This window comes from Arachis stenosperma, chromosome 10, assembly GCF_014773155.1.
Source record: "Arachis stenosperma cultivar V10309 chromosome 10, arast.V10309.gnm1.PFL2, whole genome shotgun sequence".
Lineage (NCBI taxonomy): Eukaryota > Viridiplantae > Streptophyta > Magnoliopsida > Fabales > Fabaceae > Arachis > Arachis stenosperma.
In genome coordinates this window covers 1,136,866-1,151,466 of record NC_080386.1, presented here as the reverse complement: position 1 = coordinate 1,151,466, position 14,601 = coordinate 1,136,866, and the positions used below count along the sequence as shown (strand labels likewise).

At 32.6% G+C, this 14,601-nt stretch overlaps 3 protein-coding genes across 3 annotated transcripts; 2 read left to right on the top strand and 1 right to left on the bottom strand.

Moving 5' to 3' along the window:
- The first annotated feature begins 4,586 nt into the window (after positions 1–4,586).
- LOC130954040 (transcription repressor OFP5-like) lies at positions 4,587–5,961 on the top strand. The gene has a single exon (XM_057880781.1). The coding sequence runs from the start codon at positions 4,624–4,626 to the stop codon at positions 5,851–5,853; it is 1,230 nt and encodes a 409-aa protein (XP_057736764.1). The 5' UTR covers positions 4,587–4,623; the 3' UTR covers positions 5,854–5,961.
- A 1,758-nt stretch (positions 5,962–7,719) lies between these two features.
- LOC130956314 (heat stress transcription factor A-4c-like) lies at positions 7,720–9,931 on the bottom strand. The gene is made up of 3 exons (XM_057883353.1): positions 9,643–9,931; positions 9,154–9,457; positions 7,720–9,037 (listed from the first exon to the last, which is right to left on the bottom strand). The coding sequence occupies exons 2-3, from the start codon at positions 9,367–9,369 to the stop codon at positions 8,060–8,062; spliced, it is 1,194 nt and encodes a 397-aa protein (XP_057739336.1). The 5' UTR covers positions 9,370–9,457; positions 9,643–9,931; the 3' UTR covers positions 7,720–8,059.
- Positions 9,932–11,827: 1,896 nt separating this feature from the next.
- On the top strand, positions 11,828–14,588 carry LOC130955851 (uncharacterized). The gene is made up of 7 exons (XM_057882833.1): positions 11,828–12,326; positions 12,410–12,610; positions 12,649–12,774; positions 12,905–12,949; positions 13,058–13,195; positions 13,232–13,605; positions 13,796–14,588. The coding sequence occupies exons 1-7, from the start codon at positions 11,828–11,830 to the stop codon at positions 14,456–14,458; spliced, it is 2,046 nt and encodes a 681-aa protein (XP_057738816.1). The 3' UTR covers positions 14,459–14,588.
- The last annotated feature ends 13 nt before the right edge of the window (positions 14,589–14,601 follow it).

The window sequence follows — 14,601 nt, the reverse complement described above, 5'->3', positions numbered from 1 at the left end:
TGAAATTACATTAAAACTAAATAAAATTTTTTTGAATTTAAATAGAATTTTTTAAACCTTAAGAACTAAAATAGGATTATGTCCTAGAAACAATTTAGTACTACCTTTTGTTTAAAATGCCTTCACCATTCATTAGTTTATTTAAGTTTGAAGGCAAAAATGGATGGGAGAGAAAGTGGAGGCATAAAGCGCACATATGTGGAAAACAATTGGATATTTTTGGTATATAAACTTATATCTAGTGAGAGCATGGTGGTGGTTGAGCTTATCTCATGTGATATGATACCGTTAGATTAAAGAATAGAGGAGGAAAAAGGAAGATTTTTAATGATGACAATAACACTATGACTATCAAATATCAATAAATATTATAGTTTTAACTTGAACAAGTAATATAATGCAATTAATTCATGAATAAAACTGATCCTGAAAACTCTTCTACTCCTTAGCATCGCCCCTTGATACACGTGAAGGATATTGATCCCTCCTGCTTTAACTTCAACTTGTCTTTTTAAGACTTTTCAAGTCATAAACATACTCATATATGTGCTCACTTTCTAAATTGCTTTTTCATTACCAAGTATAATAAAAAAAAGAAAAGAAAAAAGGATCTTGCATTCTTGCTCAACATTAGCGGTTGAAAAAGAATATAGGATACGTAGTGCCATGATATTTTTTTAAAAAAAAAATCTTTGTACAATATCTTAGATGCCTAAATTAAGCTCTATATATATGTGTGTTGAATTCAACTAGTTGATTAATTAATTTACCTAGTGATCTTGGCAAATTAAATTAGTCAATAATATTAGTCTGAGGATGACTCCAATATAATTAACTAAGGTATGGTCATTCTTTATATTTAAATAAAAGTTAGAGTGAATACCTAATTTGGTTTTTGAAAATTATCTCGAAAAGAATACGAGATTTTTGATAAAAAAATATTCAACTCGGTCTCTGATTTTTTTTTTGAAACTGATTAGCTCCTATGCAAAATAAAATAACATTGATTTTTTTTGACATATGAGCTAATCAGTTCTATAAAAGTAAAACTCAGGATCAGATTGAATATTTTTTTTTATCAAAAACTTCGTTATCTTTCGAAGTAATTGTCAGAACCGGCTAGGGTTTTTTCTCTAAAAGTTATATTGATTTTTACCCAACAATATATATAGATGTCAAATTGAATATATGGTTCTCTCGTTTCTTATTTGTGGTTCAACAAAACTTGCTGTCATCTTCTATGTTGCGGACTTTAGGGATCAAATTAAAAGTGCATGAAGCAAAATTATTCAAAAGTAAATTGAGACAAGTTAGCGGCATATTAATTGATTAATTGAATATTTGAGTGAACCGTAATGACACTCGTTTTCCACTTTAATTACATTTATGTTACAGTGTCCGGTTGGGCCTACATTACTGTGGGTTTCAAAATAGAGTAATAAATGGGCTTTAAAGATACTACTGTTACCCTCACGACCACCTAAAACATCATGTTACCTAATGTCCAAAAAAAAAAAAAACCATAATGTTACCTTGTACTAATATTGTTATGTTCATGATTAGGAGACCGATGAAGAGTCTTCTATGCACACAAGGTCTGATTTAGTGGTGAAATTCCTTGCATTGTAAATAGGTATGTTTTGATTCAAGATTTGGCTGAAGTAAATAGTGAATGAAAATTTATAATGTTGTGTATACGAGTGTGTAATGTATATGAATATTGTGATATTATAATACTTAGAGTTGGGAGCTGTTCAATTTAATGTAACCATAAAAAAAAGTCTTATATAAATCTTTTAGGAATTAATTAGAACTAACTTATAAAAGAAAGCGGTTGGAAAATCGAAAAAAATATTAACCACTTCTGAATCATTTATTAATAATAGAAATCATTGGTCAAGTTAATTGTTATTAGCAGTAATATTTTTAAGTTTAGGGGGCCTTTATCTACAATAATTTAGTTTCAATCTCCCACTCAGAATTTTAAAGGATTGTACCGCAAAATGGGTTGCGGGAGTAGAATATTAATGTGTGCTTAGTTGATTTATGTTATCTGACAAAGACAGAGAAATTAACTAATTAATGTCGGCAAGAAAAATGGTTTAAGCTTTTCTTCCTTTGCATTTCCATACTCATTATTTAGTTGGTGAAAACTCGAGTGCAGTGAGTTGATAATTTAAAATTTTTAGATAAAAATTTAGTCAAATCATTCAAATAATTTAACATTGTTATCTATTAACTTTACATAAATTTTCACCTATTTAGTTGCTAACAACTTCCTTCTATTCAATTTTTTACCAACCAAACGTAATAAGGATAGGGAGTGTCTAGTTAGTTTTAGCCTTTTTGATGTAAAATTTCCACACAAAAAAAGTAACTAGATATACAAAAGAATGGGAAATAAATTAAAAGTTTTGTGGACTAAGTGTTTATTTAGGAAAAAAAATGCAAACCTAAGTCTCCTCTTATTATTATTATTATTATTTTTTTTTTGTTCTTTGATAATTTTGTATCTCTTCTCTACAATATCTACATCTACTTCTACTATATATATATACTAAAAGTATGAAAAAAGTTAGTGTACAATATTCTGTTTTAAAATATTTTTTATTATATACAATTCATAAAAAAATATTTTTTAAAATGTCTAAAACTTAAACTCATGATTTTTTAATTTAAGTATAAAATATTTATCATCTTAATTAACATTATATTTGCTATTATTACATACATTTAGTCTAAAGGTCATTGCTAATAATTAAATTCACGTTACAATAAATTATTTAGACTGGCTTAGCTTACATATATATATATTGTCATGGTTGTTGCACTAAAATTAGCTATTAAAGACAACCCCTTATATGATTGAGTACTGCATGCATGAACCCTGGCCTATAAACAAAGCTCGTATTAGGTCAAGTGGATGTCATTAATTATATCTATTTCTTTATTTTCTCCATCTCATCAATGGTGTATTAATTTGCCAATTATAATTAGTTAAAAAAGTTTTTAAGTATACCAGTACACCAGGGTTTCAGTAAATTTTAATCGTTGATCTTAATTATATATATTTTTTATAATTAGGATCAACGATTAAAAATGACTGAAACATCAACTAGTTAACTATCATTATAGTATAGGAAATATTTCAAGTGCACCGGAGAATACCAATATACCAGTTGTTTTAAATGTTGATTTCAATTAATATATATTATATATATTTTTTATAATTCAGATCAACGATTAAAATAATTGGTGTACCGGTATTTCCGATGCATTTGAAATGTTTCCGTTAGTATATCACTGTATGGACCTTATATGAAGGTGTCAATCAAGACTTGTTTAGTAAGTCGTTTGGAAAAATTGAAATGAGTGAGAGGTACACTACTAATCTACTATTATTAGTATATTTGACAAAGATTTTGGTTACTGTGCTACATAGCGTTGCTCTCTTAATTTTTTAAAAGTATAATAATCCAAACTAGAAAGCAGCAAAAGTGGGTAAGTCATCACAGGAAGTGGAGGGTTCTCTCCTTTTTTTTTTTTTTTTTTTTAAATAATGCATGCAAAATAGCAATATATATTACACCTAGTTCATTTACCACAACTAATCGTTGGCATGTCAAACTAAAAATTACTATAAATAAAAAAAATCAAATATTATACTTTTTATGATCTATTTTTTTATTTTTTATATTTTATTTTTATTTAACTATTTTTAACTTTTATTTTTAGAAGAAGACAATTTCGCGTGAATAATTATATTTATGAAGGTAAAGATTTACGTATAATTATTTTTATTTAAAATTAATAATTAAAATTTATTAAATATATTTAATTATTAACTTAATATAAAGACAATTATAAAATTTTGGATATCATTTTAATAAAGACATTAAAAATATCTTTTTTCTAAAGACGTTCACACATGTCATGTTATTATTGAACATTTTTATTAAATCGGTTAATAATTTATTTTTTATTATAAACCAGAACAAAATCGATTTATTATAGCAACAATAATAAACCCAATTATCTGCATTATAATTATTAGACCTAATTTGATCCGATCGAATTATACCATCTAAACTGAATATCTTAAAATTTTTTGATAAAAAGACAATTATATTCTTGACTTTTATTTTTTGGATATTTAAATCTCTAAAAATTTAAAAATATAATTAAATCCCTAAAAAAAATTAGGTTTATTGTTATTGTTATAAAAATAAATCAGTTTTATTCTAATTCGTTAAGAAATTCAAAAATAACTGTTTTTCCAATAATAATGCGACACGTAAATGTCTTCATAGAACGACTTTTACGCATCTTTATGATAGCATCCCGCTAAAATTTTTACGGTGAAACTAGGTGAAAGTTTATCTACAGTTAATTTTAAGTGAAGTTGATATTTAAAAATCGTTAAATGATCTGATAGATTTGACTCTCAACTATCAACTTTACGTAAAGTTAATCGCTCAGTTTCCACTGTGGAATTAATATTAAACAGTAAGAAAGCCACGTTCTTCATAACCGTCTTCTTCCTTATTATTGTTACAGCTTTCTGCTTTATGTTCTTTGTATCTCTGTCTACCATCTTCTTTGCAAAAACCCTAAGGCAAGATAATGATGATGAAGTGGGGAGGAAGAAAAGCTGCTTCTTCTTCTCCTTCTGTGTCTTCTCATCACCATGCTTCTTCTTTTTCTTGGTTCTCTAAGTTAAAGCACATGAGAATCAACTCATCATCCGAGCCAGCAACTACTACTCATCATGCAAACATCAAGAAGCAGAAGCCACCATACCAGAACAATTCTTCTGATGCTGTTACTACTGCTTCTTCTACTGTTGCTGATGATGCTTCTTCTTCTTTATTCCACGATGAAGATGATTTTATTGACTCTTCTTCAAGTTTCCCTGCTGCTGCTAGAAGAAACAGTAGTGCTACGAAGCACACAGCAAGAGAAGGTGCTTTCATCAGCAACAACAAGAACAAGTTGAAGAAGGAGAACAAGGAGAGTGGTATTATTCCAAAGGAAGAAAGAAAATTTGTGGATGATAGGAAGGTTGAAATGGAGATGGAAGAGTACACTAGAGATGACAAGGAATATGAAAACCTAAGGAGGAGATTTGAGAGGAAAGCTCAAAAGGTTTTGCAAGAGCAACTCTTCAACTTAGAAAAAGAAAGAGGAAGAGAATCAAGAAAATTAGTACAAGAGATCAAAGATGTGGAGGTGCAGTTGGATTCACCAAGAACAATATGCACACCAAGGATACATTATTCACTCCCATCTTCATCTGATTCGAAGAGTTCGAATTCTGTTAGAAGTAAGAAGAATAATAATATTTTGGAGAAGAAAATGATGATGAATCCTACTGATGAGGAGTTGAACTTGAACTTGAACTTGAAGGTGAAGACCAAGAAAAAGAAGCAAGATGGAAGCAGCAGCAGAGAAATTATTCATCAGAGGAGGAAATCAAAGCATAGCCCCAGAATCAGAATACATTCTCCAAGGATGTCTTCTCCCAAGATTGATCAAGTTTGCAGAATAAAGGCTATAGAAGACATGAAGAAAGCAAGACTGAAGATGAAGAAAGAAAGAGAGGAGATTATTGTGCAGGAAGCACTACTCACAAAAGGGTCAGAAGATAGATTTGCTGTTATAAAATGTTCATTGGATCCAAGAAAAGATTTCAGAGACTCTATGATTGAGATGATCATTGAGAAGCAGATTAGAAACCCAGAAGAAATGGAAGAGCTTCTGGCATGTTATCTGACATTGAATGCTGATGAGTATCATGATCTCATCATTCAAGTTTTCAGGCAAGTTTGGTTTCAAATGAGCTATGGTGCTTAATTAATTACATTAAGCATGTATTCTTGTATTTAAAAGAGAGTTAGCCCTTGTTATATATAATGTTATCATGCTTTGGTTTTACTTGATAACAATAATATTATTATTATCTTCCTGGATTTTTGCAGTTACATTTTAATTCAAGATTAGCTGCATCAAGATTATATAGACAATAATTTTTATGTAATAACAAAATGTAGAATGATTGATCTTATGAAAAATAATATATGATAATAGATATCAGAAGCAATTAAATTGCATTCTCTTATTGGATCACCTGAATCATGCTGCAAAGTAGTGCAAGCTGGCTTCTGCTCAGCAGCTTAATATTTTGAGTTACACCTTTGACAAATACATATTTAATATTGATATAATGAGCAGAACTAACTCCGTGATCATGTGTAATAATAATGTGATTTTTCTTGTCACAGTAATACTTTGCATGAGGTGGAAGCAAAAATAGGAAAAAAGTTAGATAGGCACATGGTATAGCTTTCTTATAAAATATAGCATATATTATTTTCATTTACCTTATTTTCAGAGTTTGTTTAAGATGATATCCACAGATAAATGATACAAAATTATTATGTTCTAATTAATTAATCTAATTGTAGAATGCATTATTTGCCTTTTGGGACCAATAAAGAACCAAAGTCACGAGATTTATCACTTATAATGACACCACCATGGTCAGAGTCCAAGGTCTTGTGTCTTTGATGGGTCATCACTCACTAACATCTATTATTTAATTTGACAATTAAGAGAAAATTAACCATGGGATTATGTTGGTTGAGAACCAAGTTAAAACAAACGAAAATTGCTTTGATTTTCTAATTTACTTACAACACCCGCCAAATCAAATCAAATCAAATTAAAAGAGAAATAATAATAAAATTAAAAAAAAATTCTTCCCTTATACCAAGAAAAGAAAAAGTTCTTCTATTTTGCAATATTTTATAAGATCACATCCTCAATCTTTCAATCTTTCTTTCTGCAGATGCTTGGTCAAAGAATTATCTCAGATTCCATTTGACCCCAGTTGAATAGTAGCCACTTAGAATAGTCAAAGACTCAAAGGCATATATGCTCATAATAGTGTAGTCAATAAAGACTGAAATTATTTAACTACCATTGGATTAGTAAATTCTATTGTATGATAGATTGGTAAATCCTACTTAGTTACTGATCTATAGGTGGTTAATCTCTTACTATCTCACGTTACATAAAAAATCAAAGAAAAAGCAGAGACAAATCTGTTAAAATGACTGTTTGTGAACAGAAAAGAGACTGTAAACATGTAAAATGCAGAATCAGGTTGCATCCAAACAGTTTCAATGCATGCAAGCAAGTTTCCAGTTTCCACAGCATCTTCTAAGACATTCCAACATATTTTAATAACCCAAGCAGAAGAAATGTAATATAACTAGAAAGTGATTTCACATCATGGTAGAACATGCCATGTCTTGCATCCTGTACTCATCTGTGGTTGCCTTGCCTTACATATAGCTTTCTGTAATGTCACAGCACTACAGTTTGATTGCCAATTAACAACATATAATATAATATCTTGTATTTCCCAATATGAAAAAATCCTAGTTTGAATGTAACACCTTCAAGTCTCGATAAATTCATTATTATTATTCAACAATTCTTTCTCTTATTAGCAAACAATTCAGTGCAGGCATCCAAAATATATATATATATATATATATATATATATATATATATATATATATATATATATAAAACTTCAGAGGGGAATCATAATTTAGAGTCAAGTCCATCAAATGTGCATTATACAAATGCCATTATAGATCAGTTTCAATTATCAATTCCAGGACCTATCCCTGTGAGGCATCTGAAATCCTAGATCAAAAACAAATATTCACACTTGATATTAAGTATCTCTCTGCAGCACATAAATTATGGGTCAAAAAGGGTGGGGGAAAAAAAATAACAACACGTAGGGATGCAATGCAAATCACGCTTTGGTACTGGTTTGGCATAGTAGAAATTGAAGAGAATGGCAAGCAGTAAAATAATAATTTACTAAGTTCTACAATGGACAAAACATCCAACCTAAGATATTGAACATGTATCTATAGCAGATTGTATCATGCTTACCTACAATTATTACATCTAATTCTGGGGGCATCAGCATAACAAGATAGAAAGAACAATCAATTTCCACAATGTTTTATCAGCTTAACTAAGAATGACCCATCTGTTCTGGAAGATTATTTACATTCCTCATGTTCCACCAAAACTTGCCATGTGCACTAGGCTTTCCTTCATTTTTTCTGTTGTCCGAATCCATTCTTTCTGATTGTGCCTCTTGCAGTTCTGTTGAACCAGGATTCTCTGTCAAGAATTGTTCCCAGAATTTGTCGTTAACACCAGTAGCTGCAGGGGTAGTTCCAACAGGTTGTTCCTTCAATGCAACAGTATCAGAAGGTAAAGCTGGCTCAGAATTCATGTCTATCCCGGATGACTTAGGCTGAACTTCATCATCGAGTTGCACGCTAGATAGTGCTGGACTGTCTGGACAACTTGTGGATTCATCAACATCCAAGTTTGAATGACTTTGAACAAGGGTTTCATTCACATCTTGTGCAATATATTCCCAAAATACCAGGGTTGACTCGAGCTGATTCATTCGTTCTATGCATGATGTGACGAAGTCACTACTCTCTGCATTTTCACTAGGTAACACTTGGGATATTTCCATAGGATCTTCAATGCTAGCTTCATCAGTAAAGTGACTGCTGCCTTTTGGCAACCTTCGTTTTCTTTCCATGTTTTCTGTCAGTGTTAACAGATTTAATGCAGCCCCAGGTTTATGCAGCACTTGAGAAATAGAAGAAATCATATTTTGTTGCCTCTTTTCCATTGTTTCCAAACGCTCCTTTGTGCAATCTATTTTTAACTTGAAATTTTCCCACTCCTGTTCTTGTCTCTGTAACTCCAGAATCTGTTGTTGTTTATCATGCTTAAGCTTTTCAATCTCATCTTTCAGACTCTTCCGTTCTGACTCGGTTAGCGGAATAGCCACTTGTCCATGTAGAGTCTGCAAAGAATGGCTATGAACCGGTTTGCGCCTATGAATATTCTTCATAAGATTTGGTTGACCTCTTACAAAATCATCATTGGAAAATTCCCATTGTTCAGGGTCAATCTTCTTAAAGCCCTGATCATACAGAAGCCATAATACAGTTCAAGCAATCAATACAAGAATGAGGAACAACAACAATACAAAATCTAATTATCAAATCCAATTGAACTAGAGGATTGAATTTTTCTTACATAAGTGTTGAGCTGTCTGATAAAGCTTGAGAAGTTATTGTGCTTAAAGAATTTTGGTAACAAGACCCTTGCAAACTCTGGTGGATTCCAAACAACAAAACTCCTGCTGCTGTCACTCCATGATACAATGGAATTGGTGGAAGGATCATCCACCATCTCATATGTCTTTGTGAGAAATGGAGGTAAGGAACTTGAACTTCCCTGAACTTCATCCATCAGGCGCAAGCACCAAGCCCCAGTTACGCAAATCGAAAAAACAACCGAATCCTCAAACACCCTCTTCCTTAATTCACAATTCTCGAATCTAACACACACAAAAGAATTAATAATTAAAAAAAATTCCTTTTTTTCTCTCCCCCCTTTTGTTTCTAGCTAGGTTGCATGAAATCCTAATAAATGTCAATGAATCACAACCAAACAGAGGATTCAATTTTTCCCAATTCAATTCAATAATCGCTTTCTTCAAGCAAATAAAGCTCATACGCTTACCTGCACTGTACCAGCTGGCGATGAATTACAACCCAAAAGGTGAAAAGGTGAAACCTTTTACAGATTCAAATGCTCAAACACACCAAAGCTGAAAGTGGGTATAAGCAAAACCCACCCATAATTACAGGGAAAAAATTTTATATATATTTAAAAAAGAAAAGAGAAAAACTTTTTGTCAACTTAACATTCTTCAATCCAAATATGCACTCTTCATGTTTATCACAGAGTTTAGCTAAAAATCTAAAAGGATTCCGACCCCTCTTTTTTTAACCAATAGTGTCAACGGTGGAATTATTTGTCATTTGTAGAACTTTTTAGAAATAAAATAAGCTTGCTGTTCAAGAAACAATAATTGGGGATATAATGTCCATTGAAAATAAAATATTGAAACCTTACTTAAATAATAAAGATAATATTTATTTTACATAGATAGTTAATTTAATAATTAATTCTAAGGTGAAAACTCAAGTGTAATCGACTTCACGTGAAATTGATAGATGAGAGCCGTTAGATGAAAATTTAGTCAATTCAGTCAAATCATCTAACGGCTCTCAGATATCAACTTCAGTCGACTGCATCTGAGTTTCTACCTAATTCTAAAACTGCATAACATAATTTTAAAAATAACTCAATGACCGTTTTAAAAGAAAGATAGAAAATTTTAGAAAAAATAAAATAATTTAATTTTCATGTTAAATTGGGATTCATATTAGCAAAAAGAAAATTTTATTTTTTTCCCTTATTTTTCACTTTATTTTTCCTTTTGGTACGACATATTTATTGTGGTTAATTTAGTTGGAATTGGAATATGGAAATTTAAGACATATCTTTCTTTTTTTGGAGAAAACAACATTTAAGAGCTTAGAAATTTTATAAACAGTACTTTTGACTCTTTGACCTTAGAAATTTCATTGTTTTGAGCTTATGTACATAGGAAATTATTTTAACATAATCTTCCAATGAGTAAACAAATGTGATCACTATACTTCATCTGATTATCTGAACATATATAACCAAAAAGAAATAAGAAACAACTATTCTTACATTCTTCAACCTATTATAGTATCTTTGCTGTGCTACTAAAAGCCTTAAACAGAAAAGCATTTCTATTCTATTTGCTAATTCATTCAATACTTATATAAGTTACACTCGAGTCTCAATTTAGTCCTTGAAGTTTCAATTGCCTCAATTTACTCTCTAAACTTTTCAAATTTTAATCATGTTAGTCCCTGCAGTGGTTTCCATCACAGAATCAATTGAAAAGTTTAGGAACCAAACTGAGTATTTTCTCCTTATATAACATATATGGCCACACTTCTTCATAAGTTTATTCCATTTACGCCATTGAAGCATACAAGCAGCAATCAAAGATTGTGATAACAAAAAATAAGAAAGGTTAGTTGCATGATAGAAACAATTGATGCTGTCAAGTATCTTCTCACATTTTACAATATGATCTCTGTAAACACATAAAATAGCAACATAGAAAATTCACATGGAAATTAGCATCAATAGAAGTCTCACAAAATTAATTTCTTAGAAGAATTTTCATTTTTGAATCTGAAGGCTGGAATACCTTACTACAAATCATAGTGGATTAATATTTTAAGCAAGAGGGACAGCATATATATTGTGATACACAGTGGCCAGTGCTTCCTTGTTATCAAAATGAGATATGTTTCTCATTGCAGACATTTGCAGATGTAACATTATTTAAAGAGTAATATAGGAGATGGTGTTAAGGGATGCACTATGAATAAAATTTTGGAACAAGTCTCACGTTATGTCTTGGTTCGTGAAATGTGCATGTTTCACAAGTCACAACATAAAATATTAATCCTCCACACAATATGCTGGGATAGATTCTCTTTTCCAATGTAATTTTCTTTCAAATCATATAGATTTGAAGGATGATAGAAGAATATGAATTAGTAGAACCTTCAAAATGGGACAAATCACAAGCACTAATGTTCCAAAGCAAAAGCAAATCTCGAACTTTAATTATTCTCTTGCTTATATACTATACACACATACACTTTATAAATTAATTAAGCAAGGCATATGCTAATATGCTCAAACACATTGCTCATTTCTGATTCTTTTTCCACAAATATATAATAATTAACACATTGGGAAGCTAGTGAGTGAGGGAAAGAAAGAGAGGATGACAGGATCAATAGAGAAGATGAAGAAGGCATATATATTGGCAAAGAGATATGAATGGGAAGAGTTTGGAAAATTCTTCCGGGAAAACAAGGAGCTATTGGACAAGGAAATTGATCTGCACAAGAGCACTGCATTCCACTATGCTGCACACTCCGGGAGGCCAAGCATGTACAAGGAGATGCTAGAGATGGTGGATGATCCAATAGGAATCCAACACGTGCTGAGGTTGCAGGATGACATGGGGAACACGCCGCTTCACGAGGTTGCCTTTGTCGGAGAGGTGGAGATGACTGACCACATACTAAAGTACAATGATGATGATGAGAGTGAACAGTTTGAACCCTTGCTGTTCATGAAGAACAACCTTGGTGAGACTCCTGTTTATAGAGCTGCTGCACTTGGCAAGACCAAGTTGCTTCAACACTTTGTTTGTGTCTTGAACATTGACTTAAGCCCACATTTTCACCGAAATGATAGTATGTCCATTCTTCACACTGCTGTTATTGACCAATTCTTTGGTATATCTTTCTCTCCTCAACTTCATTTAGGAATGTGCACCATGCATGCAACAATGTTCAACTATTGTTGATTTCAATTGCAGGCACCGCTTTATGGCTATTGAAAACGTATGGGGATCAGCTTGCTGATCTAGAGGATGACAATGGACTAACAACTCTTCAATTGCTAGCAACAATGCCTTCTACATTTAGGAGTCAAACCCAAATGGGAGCCTTCAAAAATTTCATATATCCTAGTAAGTCTCTGCCAACTTCAATCCATCTAGAATTTCAACAACAAGCATGCATGTCTCACTGATAGATTCAATATTGTGACTCCTAGTGCTTCCTAAGTATCAAGATTATCAATTCTACCAAGATGAGGAACCTATCAAGAGAAGGGAAGACTTAGAAAGTGGTGAGAAAGGCATAAATCAATGGTCTCACCCATACCAAGGGAATCACTCAGGTACCTATTTCACTCTACACTGTATTTTATGCACAACCAAAGAACACAAATATGGATTATTAAGTTGTGCACATTCTAGATATATGGATACATCTAATCTAACCATGTTACATGTCAATCAAATTTACAGCTTTCTTTTGGTTGTGGTATTCTATGTGGAAGGCTATGGCCAAAGGTAGCGCAAACTATCATGATTCTCACAAACGCTAAATATTTTCTATTTAGTCTGTTTTGACATTCATCATATCTTCCAATGCTACTTCCATGTTCTGTTCTTGTTCAGAATGGAAGGGGATTGAAAAACTTTGGAGGAAAAAAGAAATGCACAAGTTAGCTGAGGAACTTGTTCGCTTATTAGCAGAGAAAGACAAATCATGGCAACAGACCTCTATTGCAACAGACAGGACAGTTTCCATGGGAAGTGCAGGTTCTTTCAAAAGGGAACAAAAAGGAAAAGAGAAAAAAGATCAAGCATCAGAAAAACAAGAAGAGAAATCAAAGGATCAGCAAAAGCATGCTGAGAAACCTGCTTATACACCATTGCTTATGGCTGCTTGCAATGGAATCCTGGAGATAGTGGAAGTAATAATTCGTTTTCATCCTCAGTCAATCGAGCACGTTAGTGACGACGAGCAGAATATATTGTACATGGCTGTCAAACACCGGCAACTGGAGGTTTACAGGCTGTTGAAGAAACTGAAGATGGTGAGAAGGCTTGCAGGGAAAATAGACAAGTTAGGGAACACTGTCCTACATTACACTGCAGAGTTTCAAGGGGGACACCAACCTGGCTATGCTCTCCAGTTACAAGAGGAGTTACATTGGTTTGAAGTAAGTACCTTTAAGTAACTACTTACATTCGTCATCTAGAATAAACAGAAGTCTTCATCTGTGTTCTAGCATTCCAGCATTAAGCATTCTCTTGAGAGACTTAGTAAGAGTGAATTTAAGTGTTTACATGAGTTTTGTTCTCCTTAAAACTAGAGAGGTTGTAATATTTTTCTTTGTATGCTCAAAACAGCGCATAGAAAAGAGGCTGCCTTACCATTACACCATCCACTACAACAAGGAGGATAACAAAACTGCAAAGCAACTTTTCCAGGAAAAGCACAACGACCTGTTGAGGGAGGCTCGCAATTGGATAAAAGAAACAGCACAGTCATGCTCTGCGGTGGCTGTCCTTGTGGCCACCGTGGTGTTCGCAGCAGCCTACACTGTCCCCGGAGGGACAGACGACAATGGCCTCCCTAGGTTCCTCCATCACCCCATTTTCTTGGTGTTCACAATCATGGATGTTGTGTCTCTGGCGAGCTCATTGGCTTCGGTTGTTATGTTCCTCTCAATCCTCACATCTCCCTGTGAGATGTGGGATTTCCGGAGCTCTCTGCCGCGAAAACTAATGGCGGGTTTCGCCTGCTTGTTCTTCTCAATGGCCACAACAATGATGTCGTTCAGTGCAACTGTTCTTATCAACATCAAGTTGGAGAAGAACAAATGGACTTCAACATTGACTTACAGTGCAGCTTTCTTCCCTGTCAGCATATTTGCAATGATGCAATTCCCTTTGTATGTTGCCATGAGAGGATGTCTTAGGAGCACCCTCAAGAGGCTTAAGAAGATCACTCCTCGCTACATCCGCAATCTCCTCAAAAGGAGTAAGAGAAAGAAAATATGGGATATTTGAATTGGATAGATTAATATAAGATGCAAGAATATATGTTTCATTGGAGAGTAGAAATATATTGTCACTATATAGTGTTCACTTTTCTTTCTTTCTTCTTTTCAATCATAATTATTTTGATTGTCTGCTTAGGGTATATTAAAAAA

What these genes read in the sequence shown, in the direction of transcription:
- LOC130954040 (XM_057880781.1), top strand. Translation starts at nt 4,624, where the DNA reads ATGATGATGAAGTGGGGAGGAAGAAAAGCTGCTTCTTCTTCTCCTTCT.
- LOC130955851 (XM_057882833.1), top strand. Translation starts at nt 11,828, where the DNA reads ATGAAGAAGGCATATATATTGGCAAAGAGATATGAATGGGAAGAGTTT. An exon ending in TGTTATTGACCAATTCTTTG is followed by an intron (nt 12,327 to 12,409) that starts GTATATCTTTCT and finishes TTTCAATTGCAG; the next exon opens with GCACCGCTTTATGGCTATTG. An exon ending in GTGGAAGGCTATGGCCAAAG is followed by an intron (nt 12,950 to 13,057) that starts GTAGCGCAAACT and finishes GTTCTTGTTCAG; the next exon opens with AATGGAAGGGGATTGAAAAA.
- LOC130956314 (XM_057883353.1), bottom strand. Translation starts at nt 9,369, where the DNA reads ATGGATGAAGTTCAGGGAAGTTCAAGTTCCTTACCTCCATTTCTCACA. An exon ending in TCAGACAGCTCAACACTTAT is followed by an intron (nt 9,038 to 9,153) that starts GTAAGAAAAATT and finishes CTGTATGATCAG; the next exon opens with GGCTTTAAGAAGATTGACCC.